Source organism: Fusarium subglutinans (assembly GCF_013396075.1).
Source record: "Fusarium subglutinans strain NRRL 66333 chromosome Unknown NRRL66333_c0000018, whole genome shotgun sequence".
Classification (NCBI taxonomy): Eukaryota; Fungi; Ascomycota; class Sordariomycetes; order Hypocreales; family Nectriaceae; genus Fusarium; species Fusarium subglutinans.
Window position 1 is genome coordinate 373,023 of NW_023502081.1, and position 27,102 is coordinate 400,124.

At 49.4% G+C, this 27,102-nt stretch overlaps 11 protein-coding genes across 11 annotated transcripts; 5 read left to right on the forward strand and 6 right to left on the reverse strand.

Annotated features, from left to right (window-relative positions):
* Nucleotides 1-745: 745 nt before the first annotated feature.
* On the forward strand, nucleotides 746-1,466 carry FSUBG_2143 (CGI121 protein; the record flags this gene model as incomplete). Its single annotated transcript, XM_036679886.1, has 2 exons — nucleotides 746-898; nucleotides 1,149-1,466. 2 exons carry the CDS (start codon nucleotides 746-748, stop codon nucleotides 1,464-1,466), a joined length of 471 nt encoding a protein of 156 aa, XP_036542419.1.
* Nucleotides 1,467-1,697: 231 nt separating this feature from the next.
* On the reverse strand, nucleotides 1,698-3,146 carry FSUBG_2144 (proline dehydrogenase; the record flags this gene model as incomplete). Its single annotated transcript, XM_036679887.1, has 1 exon — nucleotides 1,698-3,146. One exon carries the CDS (start codon nucleotides 3,144-3,146, stop codon nucleotides 1,698-1,700), a length of 1,449 nt encoding a protein of 482 aa, XP_036542420.1.
* Nucleotides 3,147-4,866: 1,720 nt separating this feature from the next.
* FSUBG_2145 (uncharacterized protein) lies at nucleotides 4,867-5,483 on the reverse strand (the record flags this gene model as incomplete). The annotated part of the gene is made up of 2 exons (XM_036679888.1): nucleotides 4,867-4,982; nucleotides 5,030-5,483. 2 exons carry the CDS (start codon nucleotides 5,481-5,483, stop codon nucleotides 4,867-4,869), a joined length of 570 nt encoding a protein of 189 aa, XP_036542421.1.
* Nucleotides 5,484-6,448: 965 nt separating this feature from the next.
* FSUBG_2146 (uncharacterized protein) lies at nucleotides 6,449-6,903 on the forward strand (the record flags this gene model as incomplete). Its single annotated transcript, XM_036679889.1, has 2 exons — nucleotides 6,449-6,451; nucleotides 6,505-6,903. 2 exons carry the CDS (start codon nucleotides 6,449-6,451, stop codon nucleotides 6,901-6,903), a joined length of 402 nt encoding a protein of 133 aa, XP_036542422.1.
* A 663-nt stretch (nucleotides 6,904-7,566) lies between these two features.
* On the forward strand, nucleotides 7,567-9,261 carry FSUBG_2147 (cell division control DNA repair exonuclease; the record flags this gene model as incomplete). Its single annotated transcript, XM_036679890.1, has 1 exon — nucleotides 7,567-9,261. One exon carries the CDS (start codon nucleotides 7,567-7,569, stop codon nucleotides 9,259-9,261), a length of 1,695 nt encoding a protein of 564 aa, XP_036542423.1.
* Nucleotides 9,262-11,002: 1,741 nt separating this feature from the next.
* On the reverse strand, nucleotides 11,003-11,415 carry FSUBG_2148 (cysteine-rich transmembrane CYSTM domain protein; the record flags this gene model as incomplete). The annotated part of the gene is made up of 4 exons (XM_036679891.1): nucleotides 11,003-11,081; nucleotides 11,136-11,206; nucleotides 11,258-11,327; nucleotides 11,393-11,415. 4 exons carry the CDS (start codon nucleotides 11,413-11,415, stop codon nucleotides 11,003-11,005), a joined length of 243 nt encoding a protein of 80 aa, XP_036542424.1.
* A 1,353-nt stretch (nucleotides 11,416-12,768) lies between these two features.
* On the reverse strand, nucleotides 12,769-15,317 carry FSUBG_2149 (uncharacterized protein; the record flags this gene model as incomplete). The annotated part of the gene is made up of 5 exons (XM_036679892.1): nucleotides 12,769-13,385; nucleotides 13,641-14,131; nucleotides 14,214-14,293; nucleotides 14,341-14,886; nucleotides 14,931-15,317. 5 exons carry the CDS (start codon nucleotides 15,315-15,317, stop codon nucleotides 12,769-12,771), a joined length of 2,121 nt encoding a protein of 706 aa, XP_036542425.1.
* A 277-nt stretch (nucleotides 15,318-15,594) lies between these two features.
* Nucleotides 15,595-21,343, forward strand: FSUBG_2150 (zinc finger transcription factor ace1; the record flags this gene model as incomplete). The annotated part of the gene is made up of 13 exons (XM_036679894.1): nucleotides 15,595-15,877; nucleotides 16,015-16,573; nucleotides 16,625-18,141; nucleotides 18,207-18,482; nucleotides 18,543-19,097; nucleotides 19,927-20,068; nucleotides 20,121-20,258; nucleotides 20,314-20,383; nucleotides 20,453-20,480; nucleotides 20,529-20,541; nucleotides 20,591-21,017; nucleotides 21,068-21,152; nucleotides 21,201-21,343. 13 exons carry the CDS (start codon nucleotides 15,595-15,597, stop codon nucleotides 21,341-21,343), a joined length of 4,236 nt encoding a protein of 1,411 aa, XP_036542426.1.
* A 229-nt stretch (nucleotides 21,344-21,572) lies between these two features.
* FSUBG_2151 (heterokaryon incompatibility (het-6OR allele)) lies at nucleotides 21,573-23,762 on the reverse strand (the record flags this gene model as incomplete). The annotated part of the gene is made up of 1 exon (XM_036679895.1): nucleotides 21,573-23,762. One exon carries the CDS (start codon nucleotides 23,760-23,762, stop codon nucleotides 21,573-21,575), a length of 2,190 nt encoding a protein of 729 aa, XP_036542427.1.
* Nucleotides 23,763-24,111: 349 nt separating this feature from the next.
* Nucleotides 24,112-24,860, reverse strand: FSUBG_2152 (3-hydroxyacyl dehydratase; the record flags this gene model as incomplete). The annotated part of the gene is made up of 3 exons (XM_036679896.1): nucleotides 24,112-24,188; nucleotides 24,243-24,382; nucleotides 24,433-24,860. The coding sequence occupies 3 exons, from the start codon at nucleotides 24,858-24,860 to the stop codon at nucleotides 24,112-24,114; spliced, it is 645 nt and encodes a 214-aa protein (XP_036542428.1).
* Nucleotides 24,861-25,922: 1,062 nt separating this feature from the next.
* FSUBG_2153 (P-loop containing protein) lies at nucleotides 25,923-27,052 on the forward strand (the record flags this gene model as incomplete). Its single annotated transcript, XM_036679897.1, has 3 exons — nucleotides 25,923-26,126; nucleotides 26,172-26,478; nucleotides 26,661-27,052. 3 exons carry the CDS (start codon nucleotides 25,923-25,925, stop codon nucleotides 27,050-27,052), a joined length of 903 nt encoding a protein of 300 aa, XP_036542429.1.
* Between the last annotated feature and the right edge of the window lie 50 nt (nucleotides 27,053-27,102).

Sequence of the window (27,102 nt, forward strand, 5' to 3'; positions counted from 1 at the left end):
ATCAGGTTAAATGCTTTCAGCCTTCACTGTCAGTCAGCCTCTCAGGTTGGGCAGCCAAGATATTGATGATCCCGTTCCCGCTACGGACGGCATATGTCTGTCAACCTTGATGATGGTGGCGCCGGCCTTGTATCGGAGATATTACGAGAACTCAACGGTGGGAGATGGCTACGATCATTTGAACAACGTGGGTGAAACGGATGAGGCGATTGAGCCTTGACTTTGTTACTGAATAACGTGGAAAACGTTTAGCCATAGACATTGATGAATGGTCACAAACATGACCCCTCTGTATGTGGTATATGGAGGTCGGCTTCTCCTCACTTCGTGACGTGTTACAGCATCAAAATTGAGTTATCGTAGTGTCAAAGACGCCGAGAGCTCGCATCAGACTGGATATACAGTACGAACACAGTATAGCAAACATGTGACGACCCTCGACTTCCATCGACTTGACGTACCCCGCTGTCCGCGGGCTGCCAATTGCACAGCCCATCGCTAGATCTCACTCTTTTTTACCCCTCCACACTAAACTAAACCCAAGATCGAAACTGCTCAAACCACCATCACAACGTTACGCACTATTCTTCCTAAGAGAAAATTAAGTTACGAAAATCAGCAGATTCTCTTAAGCGAACTTTTGTGTTGCCTCCCCAAATTCAACTGCCAAGAGCTCACTGCCAAGCCAACTACAACGGCTCTATCGGCTTCCAGGCCCAGGTCAGCAGATCAAGGCAAAACAACAATGGCTCTCGAAATAGTCTCTCTCGAACACCTGCCAAACTCGCACAAGGTCTACGTTGCCCTGTTCCGTGACGTACAGAATGCTGCCTTTTTGCACCAGCAGCTGCTTGCTCGGAACCCCCAGTTCGAGTACGCCTTCATCGATGCCTCAGTGGTGAGTTCCGCCGCGGAGTACCCGACTTGGGTATAGGGCATTTCCCATTAATACGGAGCATCATCACCAGGTTGTGTCGCGGCTTCAATTATTATCCGCTGTCTTCAAGGCTACGTCGACGGCTGTGAATGACGCTCTCAGGACTCCAAACGTCCACTCCGAGATTGTCTGTGCCATGAGTTCTTCTAATAACGTAATGTCACCCCTTGCTCCGACATGTCTTCGCTAGAGGCTGACAGTTCATGCTCAGATCGCTGATGCCTATCGTCGATACGGTATCTCTCCTTCTACTAAAGACCTCATCGTTGTCAAGGTCACATTCCCTGGAGAAGATGGTGCTGAGCCCTTGACGCATGACCAGATCTGGGAGCACCTCAAGTCCAATGTTGAGGGAGAGGCTGTATCCATCACAGATGACCAAATCTCCACCACCACTGACGTACCAAAGGTGCGCAAGTACTACAAGTTGAACGGACTCAAGTGGTTGGACGATATCAAAGATGAAAAGGTCAAACAGAAAGAGATGGAGTCACTCGTCATCGGCGCAATGGCTCTAAGGGGTGTCTGAAGCACAATACCAAGTCAAAAGCTTCACAGTCAATCAAATAATCATCATTAAAGACTAAAACGTAAGTCATTTCTTCATCTATGCTTGATCTATCTCGGAAATTGAGATGCTAGACGCCCTGGACTCCTGATCGCTACCCATGATACAAAACAAAAGAAACATAAAGACATTGATATCAAGTTCTTTTCTCTTCCCTTTTCCCTTTTTTTAGTTTTTGTTCTTTTTACTTCTTTAAGCCAAGCCAACGGCGCTCTTGCAGCGTCGGACAAGCTCAGCCCAGAGAGCATCCCGGCTGCCCCTGGTTCGCTGGACGGCATCCTTGTTCTCGTGTGCGCGTCGCAAGAGGTACTTCATGCACTCGCCAGTGGTTCCCCAGACGAGGTACTTGTAGGCGGGCAGAATCTTGGTCTTGTCAGACTGGCCAGCCTCGACAAGCTCGCAGCTGACCTCGTCAGCCATGCCCTGGAGCTGAGCAAAAGCAATGTCGGACTTGGCTCGGCCGGCCTCCATGATGGCACGGCTTCGGCGCACGGACTCGGCGTTGTGAGAGGCGACGACAAGGCTGGCGGCGGGATACTCGCCTGAACCCTTGACGTCAATGTTCCACTCGCGGGTGAGGACGCTGGCAGCGAGGGAGTCGAAGCAGGCGTCGGTCTCCTCCTTGGTGTCGTGGAAGAGCTCGCGAGGGTCGGAGTTGAGATAAGCGCCACGGACAAGCTTGACACCGAGAGCAAAGTTCTCGACTTGAGCATGCTTCAGGTGGTTGGAGAGAACCTCGGGGCACTTCTTCTTGTAGGCTTGGTAGGTACCAAAGATAACAGCCTCGCCAAGTCCTTTGTTGTACTTGCGGGTGAACTCGAGAGTCCAGTCGTCAATGCCGTCTTGGAGCATGTCCTGCTCGGCGTCGAAGAGGAGGCGGACACCTCGCTCGTGGGCAAGCTGGCAGATGGAGTCGATCGCCTTGTACATGGCGGGGCTGGGAGGAAGACGGTCCTTGAGCTGGTAGAGAGCGATGCTTCCGGCGCCAGTAAACTTGAGGGCGACAAAGTCACCAGGCTCAGCAAGTCGGACAGTCTCGAGGGTGCCTCGGGCCCAAGGAAGAATCTCGTTCTGAATGCACTCGTCGGTCTCCATGGCACCGTTCTTCAGGCCCTCGCCCTCATCCTTGGTGAGGACAACCTCCTTGGCGTAGTTCAGAATAACACCAGTGAAACCAATGTTCTTGAGTCCATCGATAGTCTTCTTGATCTCGGGTGACTTCTCGCCTGCGCAGAACTGAGCGTAAAAGGTCTTCTTGAGGAAATATCGCAGAAGAGGGTTCTTGTCGGGGTTGAGCAGAGGATTGGTGGTGTTGGCCAGAATACCCATGACGTGCAGGGAGGGAGGTAGGAGCAGAGGCGAGGAGGAGACGGTCATGGTGGCGAGAGATCGGAGAATCATGATGAGAGGAAGAACGGAGAGAGGCGCTTTGCTGGGAGCGATGGGAGGAAGAGGATCGGGGATCTGCTGCTGCTCGACGATGGTGTTTGTGCGTCGCTCAGAGGAGTGGATGTGACGGCGGGCGACCATGTTGGTCTTTGTGATGGTGAGGCATGGTCGGAGTGTGTTGATGGCGATGGCGTTGGATGCAGTCGCCCAGCGAAGGGGCTGGGCAGTCCCTCGCCGAAGGGCCGAGCTCATTATATGAGATGTGTGTGTGGTGTTGAGCTGAAGGTCCTAGGTGGAGATGCTTGGATCAGTATGGAGGGATCCAGATGCAGATGGTGATTGTGTTGATGTTGATGTTGGTGTTAGGTTTACGGAGCGATGATGCAAGATAAGTCAAGCTAGGTTCTATGTAGTTGAGGTTGTGGAATGGGCAAACGGGTGGCAGAGAGCTTATTATATCCATCTCAGAGGGCAGTGACTATCAGTGCCAGTGTCGGTTGACTGCGGTGACTCTGGTCTGTGCCTGGGCTGGGGCGTGTGAGGGAGGTGGCGCTATCTCCAGCCCGATAATCCATATCCATATCTCCCTTGCCCTGTTTGTCTAGCCTTCCCCCATTCCACAGCAGAAAGAGAACAAAATCTTCGCCATTGATCTCCAGCTTGCTCCAGTCGAGCTAGTCATTCATGGTCATGTTTACGCTATACCAAGGGGACCCCCCGGTCCTCCGCAGAGGCCGAGCCAGACCGGCCCGTGACTATCAAAATGGACTGCAGGCGAAGGAGAAAAAAGAAAAGGGACCCAGCTGTACGGAGCTTATCAGCCGTCACGTGGCCCATTTTAGCTTGAGCATCACCATGATGGCCGAAAGTAGCCGTTGAGGGGCGTGGGGGGGTGCAAGCCCACGATAATTGGGGAGATTAGGTAGTGAGAAGCTGGGGATTGGTTTTGGTTTGGTTTGGTTTGAGTGATTGCCGCAACAGGCCGCGATCCCAGTAAATACGTGTTATGTAATTGGTGACACTGGCAAAGCTAGCAAGCACAGGGCATTGTGGGGAAACCTTGGAGATGCATCACCAGCATTCTCTTAACTGTTTTGAGATTGACAGTGTTGGCTTCGGTTGGCTTGTGCTGAGACCTGAGACGTCTTGTGACTTGTTTTGATGACGATGTGTCTAACCTTCACAGCCAACTTCCATTGTTGGTCAATGATGTGCAAGGGGGCTGACGATGATGTGTCGTTTGCCGTTCGGTACTTTATGTAGATAAGGCGATATGGATAAGATATGCCGACATCCAATCCATCCAATCCATTCTCTGGGTGCTGGATGACGAATGGGGCTCTGCTACCGTATCTCAATGGCCTGGGACCGAGAGAGAGAAAAATGTTCGATCTCGCTAGAAGCCTTCTGCAGCATTTGCTTATCGATGATGTCTCCATAAATGACCGACCAAAGCCGCTGGCCCTGGGCTGGTCTACGGGAGAGGCGTTTACCTAGAGAGTCCTAAACTCGGAGGGCCCCGATAACAAACGACACTAGCATATTTTTTATCTCTGGGTTGATCTTACGCCAATGGAAGTTTATTCCCTATGCCGGTCTCTGGTCAGTGCGATAAGTTATGAACCATTGACCAAGTCGTGATATATCTACATTTTGTATATTGTACATTGAAGAACCCAATTGCATCACAATGCTGGACGAGCATCATCTTCTTGCCTTACATTTGACCTCCGACCTCGCAAGAACTCGACATACCCGATCGGTCTGCCTCGGGCTAAGCCAAGCACATCTTGAATCCCACCGTACGCAAGACCAAACAACAACCCGTATCGCGCGGTCCGGGCGGCGGTTGTGAGTGACAGGCGATCTAGATGCACACGCCGAATATCGGCGCTTGTTAGCTCATCTCTTTCTGCCGCCTGCAAAGCAATGTCAAGTAAATGTAATGTAAAAGAAAAACCCCTGCTCCACATCATGCAATGCTTGCAATATCTACCCGTCGCTTTCCATCATCAAAGCTCCCAAAACGCCATACATTCCCCATATGGGGTTTTTGCGCAATACCGTTTCCCTTAGTCAAGCCGAGGTCTAAAGAGATAACCTAAAGAGAGAGAAGAAAAGAATTGACCACTTACGCCAAAGAGAAAACGCGCCGGCGACTGTAAGCGTAGCTATTGTTGTAGAAAACATGTCGCTCGCCCCGCGATATCGATCGACCGTGCTCTCAAGCGACAAGGCCAGGAAGCTCCAGAAACCCGTCTTGAGACCCATGCGGAAGCCCTCTCGTATGCCGCCCTGCATGGCGTGGTAATTCTTGCTCTTGTGGTAGAAGTACCACCCTGTCGTCGTGTCGGGCATCTTGTGCGCATGCTCCGCCCGGAACCGCAGCTGCGCCATCTGTCCGCCCTGCGTCGCACCGAGCGAGAAGCCCACGACTGCGGACGAGATTGTTCCCAGCATGAGCCGCACTGGCGTCGCGATGGACAGGCGTGGGTTCGTGTCCTGGGGGAATGTTAGATCTGAGGGCATTGGCATTGGTGCGCCGGGCCGGGGTGACGGCGTCAGGGTCGGCGACGGAGCGGCGGCCATTGTGGTGAAGACTGAGAATATCTTGTTTCTAGGCTGTGCTCCTGTTTTCAGAGAAGGCCGAGATTGTCGCGAGGCTCTGCGGCTAGTGGAGTCTCGTCTCGATGGTGGGATGCGGAGAACGAAAGACCAGCCGGAGTTTGCAATCCCGGCGGTGGATGCTGTTTTTTTTTTTTTTTGGCGCCGCTTGGAGTCGGTAATGAAGAAGAGGGGTTGCCCTTGGGGTTGGAGTTGGTAATAAAAAGACGACAAGCGAAGGCCCGATAGAGATATGTTCTTGTATCGTGAGATTTGAATGTGTAATTGAATTGACCTCGCTTCGATGCTTGCCTGATGGGAATTTGAGGCTCATGTCATGATGGACAGTGCGCTCATGCATTAGTACAGTATTCACGCACGGCCTGTATTCACATGAAGCTGGAAATGCAACGATTTGCAAATGTCAGGACGATTGGGAATCCAATGGCCAGTTTCAATACTCCAAGAGAAACTCCATTAAGTAGACCGGCTCTCAAGGAGTGGTTTACAGTTACTCGTCTCCTCGGTCAATGGTAGCGTACGCCCCGTGGTCGGCTAGATGATTCTTTCGACATCCATTTTCAGTGCATGTTCCAAGGTAGCATTCGGCTTCTAGGAACAGTCACTTTATGCCTTACTCTCGTTCCTGGATCTTGCCGCTGAGCTGTCACAAATCCTTGAACATGACGTATTGACGTATCGATAGTTTTGTTCTTATAGGACAGCGTTTCGTCCCTCCATCTTAAGCCAGGATATCCATACATCTTGATGGAGTGACAGCGTCCAAATCCTGCCTGTGTCCTCCATCTACGCGCTCTCACGTGATGCCGCGCTGAGCTGCGCCGCGGTTGGCCCCCGCCAATCTGTGTTTCAAGGCCCCTCATGAAGAACAAAGCGAGACAGCTTTGAACTCTGACGTCTTCCCAAACCTTCGTATCAAGATCGACACAATGGTACTACACAGATCGCCCTCCTCTGATGCGCCTCTATGCTAATGATACCTCAGACTGACGTCGATGACGCAAACATCTCGGTGCGCTTCAAGCACGGCATCCATACTATCTACCTCTTCATCGACGCCCTGGCCCCGTTCTCCAGTACCGCCACTGAGCTCCTAAATGTTCTGATCGAACGATACCCTGATGGACTCACCAAGTCATTTAGTTCTTCTGAGAAGACTACCTACGATGCAGACTCGATCCTTGCGTTTGGCGCATTGAAGACGCCGAATGACCCCTCGAGCGGATGGGTCAAACTCAAGACGGGTGATGGAGAGAAGACGCCGGTAGCTTTGGGACTGAAGAATAATAGTCTTCTTGCGTTTGCGGTGCTGGATGAGGAGGGTGATGATCCAGAGTTTGAAGTAGAGTGGCCAAAGGAGGATGAGGAGCTTTATGAGGAATGATTCCGCAACGAATTCTGTGATTCATCCGACTTCGAATGCATTTCTACGGCGGAGCGCTGTTTCTCCTCTTTACCAGGCGGGAGGTACACCCACGATGTGAGGCCGTCGTCGACGACATGCCTGAGGACGACACCATGAAGCTCCCATGGAAGGAACATTTTCGTACGACGCCTCACTGGGCCTACAGAATTACGGGAAGTTTTGAAAAGGAATATTAAAGTAGATACCCAAATGAACGCTTTACATGACGACCAACAAGGATGAGCTGAGCTTGGGTAAAGATCATCAGGGTAGGTAGCATTGCAGGTCAAAACCTCTGGGTCGCATTGATCGTAATATCACGACACCAAAACAGAGACAATCAACTAATAAAATCAAGCATATTTTTAAGATCAGAGAAACTCGCCATTGTTTCAATTCCGTCTTACATGACTCGCTGAATCAATGATGCGGCGTTGCCCTCTCCCTGAAAAAGGGGTCCAAGCCGCATGACTAAGCCATTTAAACTTCACGTGTCGTCAATTCTCCAGGGGTACGGTACCTTAAACCAGGGACCAACACCAACTCTCCTTTCCACGGTCAAAACCGCTGCGCCGCTCTCAACAACGTCCCGTTGGCCTCATCAAAACATCACCGACGTGGCTTGCGCATGAGGTCGACTACATGAAAGTCGTGGCTTTTCTCCGCCATGGCCTGGGCCTACTGGTGCCGCTCTCGATAGCATTCACAATCTACCTCTACATCTTCCCCATCGTCCAGGGATGCGCATTCCCCGTCGAGTCGAGAGATAGTCAGGAGGCCTATGACTTGACCAAGAAGTTCCACTGGCCTTCGAAGCCGACTGCGGACGATCATGCTAAGCTTGCGCCTTTTCGACTCCTAGCGCTGGGAGATCCTCAGCTAGAAGGCGATACCTCGATCATTACGAACTACCTGGGCACTTTCCCCCATGTGCAGAGTGTTTTCAAGCATGTGACGTTTCAGACGAGTCACTGGTGCTTCCGAGAGCGGGTGCGAAAGATCATACACGATATCGTCGATATAATCATGGAGGATCTCCCCTACTACCTCATGTCGCAGCGCAAGCGTTTCGATCTGTGGGGCAACGATTTCTACCTGGCGCATATCTACCGCCAAGTCAACTGGTGGTCCAACCCTACCCATGTGTCGGTCCTAGGCGATCTTGTCGGTAGTCAATGGATCGACGACAAGGAGTTTGACAAGCGAGGCCGACGATTCTGGAACCGTGTGTTCAAGGGGACCGAGAGGTTGTCCGATGAGTTGGCGCAAACCCCGAGCAACGATTACAATATTTCTGGCGTTTTGGATGGTAGCGATGAAGCAAAGCTTTGGAAAAAGAGAATGCTCAACGTGGCAGGAAACCACGATATTGGATACGCTGGAGATTTAACTGAGGAGAGATTGGAGCGCTTTGAACGAGTTTTTGGAAAGGCGAACTATGAGCTGCGATTCGAGCTACCCATCACGGACCCCGAGAAGATAGCTACGATGTACTCTGACACCAACCCCGAGTCGACACGAGTCATCCCCGAGCTTCGCATTGTTGCTGTCAACGATATGAACCTTGATACACCGGCGAAGTCTCTTCCTTTACAGGATGCGACATACGGCTTCATCAACAACGTCATTTCGACCGCAGGTTCTGTTCAATACGAGGGTCAATTCACTTTGATCCTCACGCATATCCCAATGTATAAACCCGCAGGCATTTGTGTTGACGCCCCTTTCTTCGACTTCCACACTGCAGCAGATGGCGGAGGTCTCAAGGAACAAAACCAGCTCAGCTCTGATGCCAGTCGGGGATTCTTGGAAGGAATCTGGGGCATGAGCTCAAAGAGAACAGCTCCAGGCGGTGGCTACGGCCGCGCAGGTCTAATGCTCAACGGTCACGATCACGCCGGCTGCGACACGTACCACTACATCAACCAGACAAACGGCACAGACCCCTCCCAGCGTCAATGGGAAGTAAAAACCTGGTCCGACGCACAAGAACTCAAGATCCCAGGCACCGATGGCATACCGGGCCGACGCGAGATCACCGTCCGCAGCATGATGGGCGACTTTGGCGGAAATGCCGGTCTGCTGAGTCTCTGGTTCGACCAGGAATCTTGGGAGTGGAAGTATGAGTACGCCACGTGTCCGCTGGGAAGCCAGCACTTCTGGTGGTTCGTGCACATCTTTGACTTCATCGTGCTGGTGTGGATGCAGTCGTACGCCGTGCTCTCTGTGATGGAGGCTTATGGTGTTGATGTGGACGGGCCGTTTTGGAGGGGCGTGTCACGGATGAAGGATTTTGTGCTGCGACGGAAACAAAGTGTCAGTGATAAGAAGAAGTAAAAAAACGGGTTGGATAAACTGTTGTTTGAGTAGTGAAATTTTCTTATAGAATACAAAGCGTTCTGGTTTTTTTGCTTTTGTTTCGCTTGGGACTGCCGTTCGGTGAATTATGGTGGTTGCAACGGTGTTGGGCCGAGACATTTTCGCGATGGGGAGCTGAGTTGAGTAGATATTGCGAGGCGCAGGGCTGGAATAGGATTAGGGTTGTTGTATAAGGTGTGGTGATGAGCGTGGTACTGATGGTAACGGTGTTGGACAGAGATCAGGGCCGCGCGGCGAGGTTGTACGATCGAAGGAAGTGTATTGATATGGCCAAGTCTTGGGGTTGAGGCTGAAGGGAACATGGCTACTGTTTGAGGTTCCAAGCATGAGACATTGTCTTCTAAGGTGGGATTTGAAGGTTTGCCATGGCGAATATAAACAATATTTATGAGGCTCTGAGTTCTCGATACGGTCCAGGGAGTGCTGAGATGCTCCTGAGCAACGCTTATCATCATGAACTTCCCCTACTTACCAATACCATGAACTGTGCAAACACAATATCATCATCACAAACACTTATTCACATCTTTCAGCTGACACGAACCAAATCACAGTAGTGCCATGATGCAAAGACTATTGCGCGTGGTCTCCCACGCCGGTAGCATCAGCATCGCGGTGATACAACCGTTGAGGTTGCCCAGCGACCAAGGAGCTCTACCAGATCCGGCGAAGTACCGATATCTACCATGGAAGAAGGTCCGTTGCGCAGAATCGTGTGTGGAGTGTGATCAAAAGCAACGGTCGTTTGTGTGAGATCAAGTGATTGGGATGGGTGACTACATAAACCCAGGACCAAACCACTGGGACTTTGTTGAGATTCGCATGATCATACTGATACAAGACGAAGACCACTTATTGAGATATTGCTTGAACCATGCTGCCTCTTCAAGGACTCGGCGTACTGATGCTTCTGAGCGTCGCAGAAGGAGTCCCGCGACCAGATGAAAGTCATCAAGAGCCACTTCTCAAGCACCATGCGAATATACCAAGGGACAACGGTGTACCTACCGACATGCTTGGGGCGATGAGTCCTCAGACAGACTACAGAACAATGCCGGCGGGCACTTACACCGAGACAATCTCAACAGACCTAGTCAGGATAATCGTCGTCAACGAACCGACGCCTACAACAGGCAATCAAGCAAAATGTCCAGCGGAGTGTGATTGCACAAGGATAAAAGATAAGAACAGCGATGAGTAAGTTCATGATACCAATCAGGTTTCATTGCTGACACGCCCAGATACGCACAATGCTTGACCAACGCGGCATGCAGACCATGCAGAGAGCCAAATCTGACAGCTTCATCGACGATAAGGCCAAAGCCAACATCATGTCCCGCTGAGTGCGACTGCACCAAGATCAAAGACGAGCAGAGCCAAGAGTAAATACATTTCAGCCTTATAACCACAAACTTCACTTTTATTAATGAGTAACAGGTACTTCCAATGTATAGCAAACGTCAATTGTCGGAGTTGCCGAGTGGGAACCCCACCCAATTAAACAAGCACGTGAAAACAGGTTATCATTGCAAGGTGGTGGTATTTGGGAGCTGACACTGACACTATCGTATGATGATGGGTAGCAGGATAAAAAATGTTGACAAAAGAAAAAAAAGAGAATGCGTTTCTTTTCCCCCGAGCCTTCGAACAAATGCAACGCTAGAATCCGTGAATTAAGCCAGATTGTTTGTTGGTGGTTTTAACAGCAGCAGTCGAAGCACTCAAGACAACACTCGCAGGTCTCGCCGCAGAGCCAGCAGCAGCAGAGTGTAGCGAGACTGTAGTTTATTAGTATTTGATGGGGTAGTAGAGAGTGAGTGAGGAAGGCTTACCATGTGTATAGACAGCCGTGGCTCTTCTCTTCTTGCTGTGGTGGTGGAGGGGCTTGCTGGTACTGCATTGGCTGCGTATCGTTAAAAACCGGTGATCTTCTACTTGAGCTTCATTTACTTACACCCTGTGGGGGAGGGTAGGCCTGGGCCTGAGGAGGGTAATACTGACCCGGCTGAGGAGGCGGGTAGTAGCTGTACAGACGTTAGCTTCTTCTTCTTCTTCTTCTTCTTGATTCTTCTCGTGACCGAGAGCTTACCCTTGTTGTTGGTTGGGGTCCATTATGAGCGAGAGATGTGGTTTATGGGATTTGTGAATGTGTAAGATGCGATGGCAGAGTTAGAGACAGGAAGAGAGACCGTCAAGTTATATTATGAGGCGCCATGTGTTTTGGTTTCTATCTGGAGCGGAAGGAGAGGGTCACAGGGGGCGCAGTTGCAGACGAGACGAGACGCCAGATGAACTGTATCCTTCTTGGCTCGTTGCTGTGACCTTGGCGTAATAACGGGATTCCCGCGCACCAAGGCCGATTTAACCGTACAGCAGTCTTGGCACCTTTTACACAGACGCTTTACTGATTGACACTCACTGTCTGTTGGTTCTTTGCGCTGGACTTACACTAATTGCTAGTTAGCGACGGTTATGCCGGCACGTTCCGTTACGAGTCGGCAAATGATGTTGGGTTTTGTCTCCCTTTTGCACTCTAAAATGTTAAATTGCAGTCTCTGGGCGGCTGGGCCCTTCCTGCCTTCTCAGCTAAGGGTCTTGGGGCCTCCACTGTGAATTGACGTTGCAGGGGTTTAGCGCTTGGCAATTGCGCGTCCACCATGGCTGAGCTTCGCTCCTACATGAAGGGTCCCCTTGGCGCAAGGGGATGGGCTTGAAAGATTGTAGACTAGCAAATGCCTGACAGAGCACAAGTCAAGTTTGTTAACGCGGTATCATGAAGATTACGAGCCACAGCTCTTCATAGGGTCTGCCGTATAAGTTGTTTATTGCTACGGAGCTCTCATCGTATTCTTGATAAAGAGCTGATCCTCAGGCTGTTATATTATGTTAGCCTTGCCAACTGTCTCTTGTCCTGTTCTGTCTTGTCACGAAACACTCCTGGCAAGTTGCCGTTGTATTCCCGAACCCTGTATGATCAACGCGCGCGCGTACAGGACGTGCAGGTACCGCCACGATTTACGAATACTCCAACAGCGAATGAATCGAAGCTGTCCAAAGCCGCGGGCACCGATTCCCTCCAACGCGCGTTGTTTAGCCATTGGATATTCGCTTTCGGCTGCGGCTGAGTCGTGGAGCTTGTCTTAGCTTTTGGTGTCTTGGACGAGAGACCCTTGACCGTTACGTTGTATCGCTTAGTTACCGGTTTGCGCCGCATTCGGGGCCCGACAAATGCAGCCGCCGACGAAATCTGTTCTAATTGATGGACGTATCTGGTTCATGCTAACGTTGGGTGCTTCTAAGTCATTGCTATCTTTAGTGATTCACCTTCTCACCCATGATTAGAGAGGCACGTTGCTAAAGTGCATTGCGGCGCAACACGAAGCTCTTCCAAGCGCTTTGATTTGCGCATGACTGTCTGTTATCTCGACCTGAGCGAAGCGGGCGCAGGAAGGACAACCATGCGACTCACGGACGTGCAGCCAACCGATCGACATGCTCCTTAATCCTCAGAGCAGCTTCTTTGGAACTCAATTTCGTGACATCTAGCACCAACTCAGTCTCTTTTCCGAAGCGATAGATTGTCTCGTTCTCTAGAATCGGCCTCAATATCGTCTCGTCCGTAAGCTTCGCACCGATGTTTGCAGCCCGCGTTGGGTCAATCGCCCGCCTCATGTTCTCCCCAATCTCGCACTCTAGCACGATCGATATGAACGAAACGCCTCGCTTTCTCGCTGCAACTTCGTAGTCCTTCGCCCCCATCTCTCCCGCTGCGCTTGCCTCTCGCGCATCCGTAAAGATCCATGTTATATCCTTGGTATATTCCGACGTCGCGATTTCGATCAGCACGTATCGCCGTAGACCCGTTCGCATATCATGATAGCCTGGAGACGAGCGCTCGACAAGGGCATCGATGGGATCGATGAGGAGGTGATTGTGGTAGACCTTTGAGCTGCGGAGTAATCGCTGGAGCTCGTTCGCGATTGTGAGCTTCCCGATGCCGGGAAAGCCGTTGATGTAGATGAAGCAAGGCATGTTTCGGCAGATCGGGCGTGATGTCTGATAGAAGGCCTGGGAATGCGATTCTTGTACTGGCTTTTAGCTTGAAGAGTTTGTTGATTGTTGAGGAATCGCGGACGTTGGCATTTGAAGTTCGACGGAAGGTGAGTCACTGTTATGCTTTTAACAACCACCGAGCCTTCCCAGAATGACCACTCAACGTCGCGTACCAGAAGCTTGAGTCGACGACTCAAACTTTGATCATGCCACCAATCTTCGTAAATCTTGCTCAAGAGGATCAAGCACTCCAGAAATCACATCCCCTTGAGAACAACACGAACCTCCAGCTGTACCAATCTGCATATCCGATCGTAGGCATCGCTCAACCGCGTTGTAATATCCGAGGCCACCAGCCATCATGACTCTTCCCAAGAGCTTATTAGCTGCTTCGTAGTCAAGGATATGTCTCGGTAACCCGGGCTCTAATGTTTGAGTCCAGGGCGAATCCAGAGTTGCTATTGACTGCCCAAGAATGAGCTCAGTGAGTAGGATTCCGAGATAAAGCATGAACGGGTTGGTTGGTGATGCTGCTGGGTTGACCCTGGGGTATTCTGGGAATTGCCTGAGGACAAACACATGCCGGAATCGAGGAACACCACCCTTTTGAGCAATGAAGATATCGTCACTTCTTGGAATGTCCGCAACCCAAGGTGTGCCTTGCATCTGTAAGACACCACTAGCAATCATCCAAGCCAGGCGTAGCTTGTCACCGTAAAGCAGCGCTGGATCTTGAAGCACTTCTTTTAGTGGTACCAGAGACCATTCATCACAACTACCCAAACATTCAAGTGTATAAACATCATACCTCTTTGTCTCTGTCATGTAGCAGTGCTGAATATGTCCACATCTCTCACCCTGCCTTCTCTTCCCCATCGTATGCATTGCTTCGCAGAGATTGCTGATGTGTTTGGAGCAAACAGGCTCTGATATTGTCCTGAGCGTATTGAGTGTAAGGTTTGATAGGGCCGATTCAATGACAACTGTCTGTGATTGCTGGCTGTTTGTCGAAGAGGTAGTTGAGGGGACAGCAAACCCAACTGTCTTCCTCGAAGTGGATGTACTTTGTGCCGTGAAAGAAACCATCGACGTCTTCGAGTTCTCTCCGCTCTTCAAGAGAATCTCATTCCATTGCTTTGAAGTATTGACTTGAGATCCCGCTAAGTACGAAACTGCAAGACGGAACTGCAACTCCTTGATAATATCCTCATCATCATCCTCACGCACAACAGTCCGCGATGGCGGTGTCAGCCTCAAGCCAACATCGTGTAGGCCAGAGCATTTACAAGTCATTGTTGACCGCAGAGCATCATATATGCCGCTCAGCATTCCGTTGACAAGCTTGTTGAGTCTTCCCTGTGATCGAGACTTTCGTTGTGACTCCAGGTCCGTGTTGAGGACTGCTAGGCGCTGAAGAGCAGAGACACCGTCGCGTATTCTCGTAAGGGCTTCCTCATGGTTGGACTTCTGTAGAATAAACGTCGCCCGCTTGAACTGCTTTCTTAGCGACGAACTTTCAGCCCAATCAGCCTGTTCCAGTCAGCTGAGGCATAATGTTGGCCGTGGCTCCCTACCTTTCCGTCTGTACCAACATTGAGCTTCTCCATCATCTCCTCGATAGATTCCTTCATATCCTGCACTCTGTCATCAAATACCTGCAACGATGACCAGAGCCTCAGGCGTAACTTATTGAAGATCTCTTCTTCCCCCCAAAGATCTCCGAATGGATCTCGGATCATCTCCTCGATACGTGTTTGTGGAGCAATTCCCGTGAGAAGCTTCTCGCATATGTTTTGGAGATTGACATGCTCAGTTTTGAGAGTTAAGATGAGGCTCTTGAGGATTCGTTTGTAGGATCGGAAATTCTGCAAAGTACCGAGTCCGTTCATGTAGCATTGTAGTGCAGATACCACGATCGGTATACTGCCGAGCACGATACCGGCAACCTCGAAGCCAGACATTGATACGAAGCTGATGAAGGGACGAGAGTGTAAGGAAAGAAAATTGTGAGGCTCCGAACCAGGTCTTGTTCAGCTGCGCTGATTGAGGGTTGAAAAGAAGAGGGGTTACGGCTGACATGCAGCTGAATATTGATCTGACCAACAGCACCTGCAGATAGCACATCCTCATGGGCCACTAGAGGGCATGTGCCATTCCGATCTTCTTTCCATATTTTCTGGGTCGATGAATCTCGAGATAACAAGCACCCCCTATCTTCATTGAATTCTTTGCACAGCCATGAACACTATTGCTGATCATGTTTCGGCCTGTTTTCAAGAGTTCAACAGTTTCTGCAGCTCTCCTGCAATATGGCAAAATGGCATCCCCGATGATGGTGCCCGGAGCGATATATCTCTCTTGAAGCTGCAGAACGAGCTGAGCAGATTCAAAGTTTGGAGTGGCAACATTGGCGCTCATAAAAAAGGAAGAAGTTCACTTGATCATCGGCTGCGAGATGCGTCAAATATCCGAGATCAGGTGGTCGAGCTCTTGGAGGACTTGAAAGAGTCTCTACGAGATGGTGAGTTTCTCGATCGAGTTGCTCAATATTCCCTCTGACGTCAATAGCCAAGGAAATTCTCACCGGACAACTAACACCGTGGGATCAAGACCTATCCCCAGCGGAATTTTCAGATGACGACTCGGACGATTAACCAGTAAAAGCCGACGTATCCGGACCATCTGAGCTCTCGCAGATATTCGCTGCCATCGTTGAAGACATCAACTGCCTGTTCAGACTATCTGTGTCCATTCATAACCCTTCTCCTCACGATCGCTTCAAGAAAGCCTGCTTGACTGATACATCTGGCTACGAGCCATTTGACGTCCAGCATGTGTGTAACAAACTATCCAAGGCCCCGAAACCTATCGCAGAGAGGCTTGGAAAGGCTATCTCTCGACGAAGGCAGTACTTTAAATACAGAGAACTGCATCATGAAAAGTTGGCAAGTGGGCTCCATCTCGATGGCAAGGACCAGATGCAGAGTACTGTAGCCTCTTCATTGCCAAAGAAGCTTAATGTGAATGAGTCTATATCTTTGGAGGAGGAGGTGGATGATGCATCGGATACTGGAAGATCACAGACGTCTTGGGCAACATCTGCTGCGAATCCAGAGAGACGGAAGATACCTGCCCTTCCAGAGGAAGCCGAGAATGGACCTTTCGAATGCCCATTTTGTTTTATGATGATATCTGTCTCATCAAGGAATCATTGGAAGTGAGTTAGCATTCTCTCTCCAATATGATTGTTACTGACTTGAGATCATAGGAAACACGTATTCTCAGATCTGTTTCCTTACATTTGCGTCGAGCTGGGCTGTCCCGCCCCAGACCAAGACTTTCAGAGACGCCACCAGTGGGCGGGACATGTCAAGAAATACCATTGGAAAATATGGACCTGCAAGCTTGGATGCAACAAGACCTTTAACTCTTCGCAAGATGTGAAACAGCATTTAGCGGAAAAGCATTCGGATGCCACTGAATTGACTCACCTCGTCAGTCTTCTGACCATGTGCGAGAGGACCAAGTCAGAGAACGAGCCAGCAGACTGCCCTCTGTGCGGAGAAAGACAATCTTCATTTAAACAATACCAACGGCACGTTGGTCGTCATCAAGAGGAACTTGCTCTATTCGCATTACCGCACCTTGAAGGAGAAGAAGATGAAAAGAACCACGAGTCTGATTCCGAGTTCGAGGGAAATGAAGAAGTGGAGTCTGAAGAAAAAGACGAGTTGCAGAAAGCCAGCTCTTATGTCACCCGACTTTCCAACGAGAGCGAAGATGAGGCTACGGATGTATCCGAGCCAAGCATTAGATATGCCACAGACGTAATTGTCGATGGCTTTGGTCTCACACTGCCCGAATCTCGCCCATGGAAGTGTCCGATTCCGACCTGTACATATCATGATCACGGGTGGTTTACCGAGCGTGATAGAGACCGCCACTACCGCGAGAAGCATTCCGAAACCCCTGCCATTTACGAGTGCATGTTTAAGCCTTGTACCTACAAGTCAAAACGAGAAACGAACTGTAAGCGGCACATGGAGAAGGCTCACGGTTGGACCCATATCCGTCCACAGGAGGCTGACAAGAAGCTGCCTTCGATATCAGATATGGGGATAGATACGGCCATTGAGCAGCCGAGAAAATCTCTGGACACAGACACCGCAGATGAGTCTTCTGAGCACCGAAAAGACCCTATAATGCACCACCGCATCGAAATGAAAGCCCCTATCCTGAACAGAGGAAGTTTCGAGCCCGCCAATGTTGACGTTCTGCACCTTAGACACAAGGAATCCTTATACACATTGAAGTTTCCGCGAAATGACATCGGAGATGGCAAGCTGCGAGTGTCTAAGATCAGAGAGCTCGCAGCGGGAATGACATACGTCCCTGAGAGCTTCAGACATCTGGTCGAACTTTCTTGCAACGACGTTAAACTGCTGATTGATGGTACGCCCATTCGGAACTATGGTGTATCAAGGGGTGATACAATAAAGGTTGAAGCACCGCAATTCAGAAAGCCTGGCCAGTTCAGCGGTCCAGCTAATCATGATCCTGTGCTGGATAATGGGCACGGCACTGAGGGAAACATGGGACTCGAGGGGAAAGCAGAACGTGACGAGCGCCGAGCAGAGTTCTCCTCGGAGTTACGACAGAGAGCCATGGTGGAATCTTTTGGCTATCAAAAGGCCCCTGCAAGCTCCGACCCACAGGATGAATCAAGAGAAGAGACAGATGGCAAAAGGAATAATATTCGTAAAAGGACAAAAACTGGATGTTTAAGTAAGTCGATCAATCCCCTACTATAAGTATGACTCATAGACCAACGATACTAATGAAGATAATAGCATGCCGTAAGCGTCGAATAAAATGCGATGAAGGAAGGCCGATATGCAGTAACTGTATCAAATCTAAACGCCATTGCGAGGGTTATAACCAACTTATTAGCTATGGGGGCTCTATGGGTGCGATACAAGGAGTGCCAGGCCCCGAAAGCGAATCAGATGTCGAGATAATGGATGCACGCTATGTTTCTGGACGTATCCAACCATCTACAGAGGCCGACCACAAGGTTGGAAGAAGTTCTACACCTGGAGTTAGATGCCCCACCTGCGCTTTGGAAGGTAAAGAGATATGGGTTCTTCCCGGGCGCTGTTGTGGATATTGCGGAACACCGTGTGCAGATGAGGATACTCTAGACATTCATGATTCGTTCAGAGCGACAAACATCAACGATAACGAGAGTTGGTTCCCTTTGTTCACAGCGACAGGCGTCAGTGATGAGGAGCGGCTGCATTCAACTTCTGAAGGACTCAAGAAGAAACAAGTATCGTGTCCGAGCTTCTCAGTCAATGGTTATTGTATGGACGGAGCTGAATGCCCATTCATCCATGATCCGGCCATGATATCCACTTCCGACCTGTCTAGCAACCAAACTAGCACCATGGATCCTTTGCCGGATCCCGAACTAACGATGAAAAGTAATGAAATCAAGGTTTGGAAGGCTTTGTGTGCACTAGAGGACGAATTGGAAGTAGGATGGCGTCCAATTTGCAGATTGGCCATTGGCTCAGACGATGGTTCAACAAAAAAGGGAGACGAACGGCTCGGACTCATCAATGGAATTCATTCAAATATTATAAAGAAGCTGAGGCGAATTGAACAGCTCAGCACGCCTGATATCGTGGCAAAGAGAGGCCAGATAGAGGTAAAGGTCGACGAGCTTTTAGCGAAACTAGGTGTGATATCGACGACAGGAACAGATAGCTATCAGATTACATAGTCATGAGAAGAACGCAATTTGATTTTGTTGTCTCACCATAGCCTATGTCGAAGTGCCCGTGAATGAATCGTGCGTAGACCCCATGAGGAACTTGCTGCTCAAGAGATCAGGAAAAGCGCCAAGGTCCACAGATATCGCTCTAATAGTGTGCGAGACATCACCAATGCGAGCGAGGACACTAAAAACTCTAGAAAGGGATGGGGGTATCCATTATAGGTGCCGTGGTCGCTTGGGGAAAAGGAGACCGGGTTGGATGGCCCAGTGTCATCAAGACTAAGTGCCACGACTGGATTTCAGAGACTGAATAGTTTCAAGATGAATCAGGATGACAATGACATGGACTTGATGACGAGCCAGAGTTTCGGAGAATGTCTATGGAACGGCCGTCGTAGAAACGATGATGCCTCTTTTAACCTCTCAACTTATCCCAGTTAGTCGGTATTTTGACAGTTGGCTAGGTCTACGGGCCGGGCGGCCCGTTATCCTAATTAGTGGGTCAGCTTCAAACGACCAGGGACACGCTCCTTGTCATATGATATGATATCATGTCATGCTTGCTCCGTTTGAAGATGACTGCTAGAAAAAGGCCTCAAATCTCAGACATGCATTTCTTGAAGCTCTCACCCCTCATCTTATGGTGTTGCTTCTGTTTTCATCTTGGTCTAGATTTGTGATATGATCATGTCGAACCAATCTACAGGAAATACAACCGCGCCCGAGGAACCGGGGCTAACCATTGTCAAGCCGAAGTCTCCGTCGAAGTCCCCTTCGAAATCGCCGTCAAGGTCCCCACCGGCTCAGGGCGAACTTGGCCCTGCGGACGATTCTGATGTCTGTCCTTTACACCCATCTCATATTGAGGACGGTGCTTACTTCCGAGCAGCATGATTCTCATGAAGATGCCGACTCTTCCATTGGGACCGATACGTCAGTGCCTGTAGATACAGTGCACATCCCATGATTCTGACAGTCCTCGCAGCGAGAGCTCAACCGCCTCTGTTTCTGCTAGCATCCTTGAATACCGTCGAAGCCAGGGGCGCACGTACCACAGCGATAAATTCACCGCGAATTACTTCTTCCCCAACGATGATCAACAAGTTGAGTCTATGGATTTGACGTAGGACTTGGACCATGCCCCAAGGTATATAAAGAAGGTGCTGACTGAACAACAGCCACCACTACTTGACGCTTCTTTTGGACGGTGAACTGTTTCTTGCCCCTCTCAAAATGGATTCTACAGAGGTAAGATGCTCTGAATATTCCCAAACTGGCTGAAAGTAGCTATGCTGATTTGTACAACGCTTCCTGAAGCGAGTTCTAGATGTTGGTACCGGAAGCGGTGAGTTCTCATCTGTTCCTCTTTAGATCTCCACTAACAGCTTCGCAGGTATCTGGGCCATGTATGCCATCATGGCAAGCCTGGGTGTAACTCAAGCTAACGTATAATAGTGAATTTGCCGACCGATATCCCAACACAGAAGTAGTCGGCACAGATCTGTCCCCTTGCCAGCCCCAATGGGTTCCCCCGAATCTTCGTTTTGAAATCGACGATGTCACACAACCTTGGACGTGGAAGGAAGATTACTTCAGCTTCATTCACATCCGATATCTTTTTGGTGCTATCAAAGACTGGAATAGTCTCTTTAGCGAGGCATACCGATGTTGTGCACTAGGCGGCTGGGTCCAATCAGGCGAGGCCGATGTCACATTCCGTAGTGACGATGGAACTACCGAGCTGGAACCTGTTTTCAAAACCTACCAGAAGCTCTTTGAGGAAGGTAGTCAGATTCTAGGCAACCCCTTCTTTGTCCACGATTTGCAACAGAAGGCTTTTGAAGAGGCTGGATTCACAGATGTTGAGACTGTTGATTACAAGGTATGTTTCTCTGAACTTGACTATAGTTAAACTAAAACAGTATTTTGCAGTTCCCAATTGGCGGTTGGCCCAAAGATCTAAAGCTCGCTGAGGTTGGACGGTTTGTGAAGGCCACACTGGAGAACGATTTGGAGGGTAAGACTAACAACCTTTGACTATTGATGGATTTCTCACGCTTGATAGGTTACACTCTTATGATGTGGCAAGACGTTTGCCAATGGCCCAAAGATGAATACCAGGTGTTTCTCATGAATTTGCGTAAGGCCATACGCAACCCAAAGGTACACAGTTACATGACTGTACGTTACGTGTACGGTCGTAAGTAGGCTAGCTGTGTTAGCCATCTTCAGAGAAAATGTTTTGCGGTTTGGATGGATTTCTTCTGTTTATCGATTCTTAGCTCCGAGCCACAGGTCTAAGATTATGAAGAAGACATCTAAGGTTTCAAGCGCGGGAGGACAGACAACCAGCCAGGAGTAATTTGTTGCTGGGCTGGTGAAATACACAGAAAAGGTCTCTATTTATTGCTATGAAAATGCTATCTGGGATCCTCTATTAGGTTATAGTGATTTCCTCCCAGCTGTTATCCTTTACCCCTTCGCCTTCCATGATTCCGTGAACGTAGCTATCCCCGATGATTTGATAAGTACCGTCAGCTCGAGGCCTCATGACCAACGGCACCGGACAAGCCGAAACCACCCAGACACTGTCTCCTTCTAGTGCAGACGAGAAACCCAGTCCTATATGCCCTTCGTCTGTCAGGAAAACTCGGCGCTGACCAGCATATGTTCCTAGTAGTGACGCGTAATTAGAAGCCAGTATAAACGTGTCTGCAAGCTCCTTAGCCACCACGGACGTCCACTCCAAGTCAAACTCCTCGGCAAACCCCCCCAGTGAGGAGGTCCTCTCCATGAATGAAAATATTGACGCCAGCTGTGAGTCTGGAGGATCAGAGGCACCTAACTTTTGCAGCATCTGTTTGACCCATTCCATACTTGGAAGCATATCGCCAGCTTCGTCTCCATCCCGGGCCACAAGAGACTGGAAGTTTGTCAACTGTCCCAAGTATACAAGTCGTTGGTCGACTGTCATTGAGGCGTCCCAGACCCGCAAGTATTGAAATAAGATCCAGCATAGCCAGGCTCTGAAGGCAGCACTAAGCTCCGAGGCATCTATTGGTTCGTCTATATTTGCGCCAAAGGTGAAAGTACGCCAAGAAGCTTCAAGAGTGAGTTCTCCAGTTGCCTTGTAGCGCTTGCCGCACCGTAGTAGCATGGCCGCAAAGGGTTCGACGTGGAGGAAGTAAGCGAGTGCGTAGAATGGATAAGACCCTGGAAGAATCTGTCCGATACGCTGGGCCTGCACAGAGAGCCTCGAGCCAGTAATGCTGAATCTCAGAGAGCCAATCTCGCTATATCGTGCTGCGTCCAAATGAACTTTGCCTCTGCCCCACGGGAAAAGGATAGGGGCAGTTCTTGCAGCAGATGGCTCGTTGGAGAAATTAGGCACCCATGAGGGTATACCCTCTGAAGGTAAATTCACTGTGCCATGGTGAAATTCTGCAATCCCAGCCAAGGAGATGAAACCGAGGTGATTACAATGATTTAGGATTTTAGCCGTTGCGGCTGTAAATACCTCAGCAACTGAAGCATTGTAGTCAACTTCCAGATCGCATCGAGGAAGTCCCATATGGCTCGCGGCCATATTGACCATTCCCAGTAACGAATAAACCCGATCACGAGCATTCGTTACCTTGAACTTATGGCATATCATAATCATGTACGCCAAGTGAGAACTGGCGGTCGTTTTCCAATTACCAGGGCCGGTAAGATCCTCGATAAGAGAAATCTGTGGGTGATCTTGGGTTTTCCTCAAGCTTTCGAGGGATATGTTGATCACGCCGATGAAGTGAATGGCGTAGGGTCCTGGCGTCCATGTCTTTATCTCATGCACCTTGACCATGGCCAATGTCGCGTTGGGATACCAGCCTAGTCTTTGAATCATTATCAATGCTGAGGTGAGCTGTTCCCAAGAGATGCATTCGCTGTTTCCCAGGAACACAAATGTCTGCCGAGCGAGAACGGTCTCTTGAATCACCCAAGCTCTGCGGAACCAATTCCGGTCCAGAAGATCAACGAATGGCTCCCAGGCTTTAGAAGGAATAGGTGGAAGGCCTGAACCTTCGATTTCGCTTTTGTCCAGGCTCACTTCACTTCCACGTGTCTCCTCAGCCAAGCTGGAAAGTGCCCGTGTCAGACGAATAGCCTCAGCTGGGTCCTTTCCGCCATCACCCAGCCAGATATCGACTCGGGCTGCCATGCTGTAAACCTCGCTCATGATGCCGACCTGGATCTCGCGCTCCCTTTGGTTCGTCTGGTCAATACATATCGCGTCGATCCACAAATACCAGTCAAATTCCTCGAAGCGCTTGAGAGCACCGAATAAGTTTGGTTGGACGTAGAATCTATCACCGTTCACCAATATGCATGAGTTGCGGTCAGCACGCTTGCCGAGTCCCTCCACTGGTGCACCCCATGTATAAGAGAGTGCGTGGTAGCCAAGTGCCTTTGCCTCATCTAGAGAATGGGTGGTCACGTCGATGTTTAACCTCTCCGTTAAGAGACTGCGTGTTCGCGGACGGATTTTTACTAGACGAATATGTGTCGAGTCGAGTGTTGATTCATATTTGTACTTGGTACTAAATGTACTGCTCCTGCGGAGAGTTGTCCACGACGAGGAGCGCATTCTTGGAGGACGTACTTAAGATTGTAACCTTGGCTTGTGGAGTTGATTTCTTGGCTGTATAACTACAAAAGAATGATCTCGCAGATAAATGTTGAGACTGCGAAATTCATTTTGAAACCCCCCTTTTCTCTGCATGGATTTGTAGTGTCTAATTGGTTCGCTGTTACCGCGCGCTTAGATTTCGCAGAACCAACACATTTGAAGCTATAACCACTTTAACCGCCATCCATGACAGGCTAGCCTAATACTGGCAGAATCCGATCGCAGGATCACATAAAAGCCACAGTCTCTTAGAAGCCAAGTCCATACCTTTTGATTCAATTGAAAATTGAGACTTATTGGCCCAATATCAAATCTGTTTCTTGAGGTTGGTGCGGTTCAACTTGGCCCTCTGAGCTAGCATATGCCCAAAGAGGATGTAAAATGCTATTGTATGATGTCAGTATAGGAATAATACGCAAATTTCCGTCGCTCACGTACCTGGAACGTAGATAGCTAATCCAAACCAAAGCAGATACTGATACGCTGGGTTTCGAGCTTGGGATGGCTGGATGACTTCGTACACAAGTTTCATCTCTGAGAGAATACCAATAGGGTAAAGAACAAGGAACATGTTGTATCTGTCATGAGTCAGTCTCTTTCTCTTATCACATCTAGTCATGCTTCTCACCTCAGCCATGTCAAACCACCTGGCACATATCCCGCCCCGGTCTGAAGAGTAAAGTAAAAGTATCGAATTGCATCAGCCGCATTCCAAGCCATGAGCATAAGACTGTACGCAGTCTCCCTAAAGCCAACCTCTGGGTAATTCCTTGTAATAGCCCAAACAATGGTGTTTCGACCAGCTACTTGCAGGGCAGTTGTAGCGGGAGCTGCTCGGACAAGACCAGTGACAGCGTGGATAATTTCCATTACAGTAAAAGTCTCAGTCCATCGTGCTGTGATGTTGAGTTCGTCCCACACAGCGCCATTGCCTTGGGTTAACCACAGATGTGTCGTTCTGAGCAAGAGGGCTGTTCGAAGAATGGCTGAGAGGGTGTTGTAAAGGAATAAATAAGTGGATGGCTTAGGCTTCGAATCAGAAGTTGATCGCGCCATCTTTGCTATAGATAAGGAAGTCTGAAAGTGTGAGATCGTAGATTCAGATACGGAGCAGCAGTCTTATGGAAAATTCCACGACACGCTAGGAAGCCCACTAAGGCAAATTGAGTTATACCGAGGCTGACGCTTGAGAACTTCCAAATCGAGATGCTGCGCCGGATATTAACTGGGGACAAGACCATCATAGGTACAAAAGCTCAAGTACATTTATATCTCTGTGTCAGGGAGACAGGAGAGCTCTGAGATCTATCCTACAAGAGAAAAATATTAGATAATTTTGGATAGACCTGGGCAAGTTTAGCTGAGATTTGGTGGACGGACCTTAAAGCAGGTACTGTTTCCCAACCCGAGCCTCTCAGGCCTATTAGGATAAATTTAGATACAAAGTTTGACAGATATAGAAATAATTTGAAGTGCTTGAGCTCTTAAGAAATATACCTCTTCCTACTCCCTGTAAGTAATCTGTATTATCCTATGGTTACTGAGATTTACAACCTGAGGGAAGAAGTCTGTATGGACGGTGTTGAACTTGGTAACGAGAGGGAGGACTTTGTATGTGGCGGGCGTTGGTAGCCGACGTGACTTGAGATTGTATGGATTGCCATGCTTTCATCCGCTTCCGGGCCGTCCTAAGCATTGGTCTGGACCAACCACAGTAGTGTTTGAAGGCAGCATGCATATTTGCGTACGGAGAGATAACTCGCATTGACGATAGGGGCATAGCAAGCGGGAAGTCTATTGCTGTTGGCCGTTTGGTGTAACCTCATGCTGGACGGCCAACAGCATACTGTGAGTTGTCTCAAAAGGGTCAATCCAGACGCTTGTAAACAACCAAGCGCAAATGATGTTTGGTGTTGCTCGGGAGTATTACAACGACCTGATCTCTGTTCAACTGCCTGTATTGATTCTCTACCGTGCCTCATCCTATTTCATGCTTAATTCTGCACATCGGCCTTCATTCTTCACTACTTGACCTCACTCGTAACATCTGTCTTCATTCCGAAGCTTCTGGTTCTCATACTCCACTATCGCTTCTAGGAACCACTTGCCCTCAACAAGATGGCGTCTGTTCTCAAGCGCCCGGCTTTGGGGCAACTCGCTGGTTTGGGAAGTCTCTACGATGCCCGTAGTGACGCCTTCGTTCGGTTGTCCATGTTCGACGAATCTCTTCCTCCCAACACTGTCGAGACTACAGAAAACCGGACTTCAAACCTCAAATTTATCTTTGATGATACGCTAAAGGGCAAGTTCGATGCTTACGGCGTAAGCGATGAATTGGGAGTCAGCATATTAGCTGGACTTGTAAAGACAGAGGGATCTGGCCTCTATATATCCGACAAACGCGACACGAACCATGCCACGCAGTGCTCTCTATTTTACGATGTCACGACTGTAGAAGAGAAGCTCAATCTCACTTCAAGTGACGTCAAGAAATGCGTCGAACTACGCGAACTGGACGCTGATGTCGCTACTCACGTGGTGACTGGTATCAGTTGGGGTCAAAGCTATGTGTTTACCACTAAACAGCCACTGCACCCTCCTGAAAACAGCGGCAATGTTTCGAGAAAATTAGCAGCAACCCTCACTCTGATCGAAGAACAGTTACTCGGACATGGTACCCATATTTGTCTTGAGGACTCTGCGGAGCTAAGCATCTTTGGAGATAACCTTGGCACAGTTCCCAACTTCCCATCCTTACCGACTTGGCCGGCGCCCAGAAACTTATCGGGGAGATGCCTGGTGACGGAAAGGGATGACCACTTATCTACCACCTAATGCCACTTTCTTTCCTTGCAGAGTTTCGGATACTTGATATCAAGACTGACATCACCTACCGTCAGTTGGGGGCCGACTGCGCCAAAGAATGCGTGCAGTTGTTTGACGATATCCAAGTTGTAATCCAGCAACTTAATGACTATATCATCGGATTGAAGAACCACCCTTCCGGCTTTCCGCCTGGACATGCTGAATCGACAGCACAACTTTTTGTCAAGTACAAAAGTCTTGGAGACCTACCACAGATCGAGTTCGCAAGCTTGGTTAAGGACGCTCGAGGTTGCATGGCGAGTGACCAGGATCTTTTAAGTCGACTCACAGAACTTTGGGGCGATAATTTGCCTCAAAGCGTTCTGCCCGCCATGACATACAAAGAGTCTATGAATTTCCAAGATCTTCTCATAGACGAATGAGCCAGCATCGTCGGCTTTAAGGGTCCGTCTTTGTCTGCTTTGTTACATGG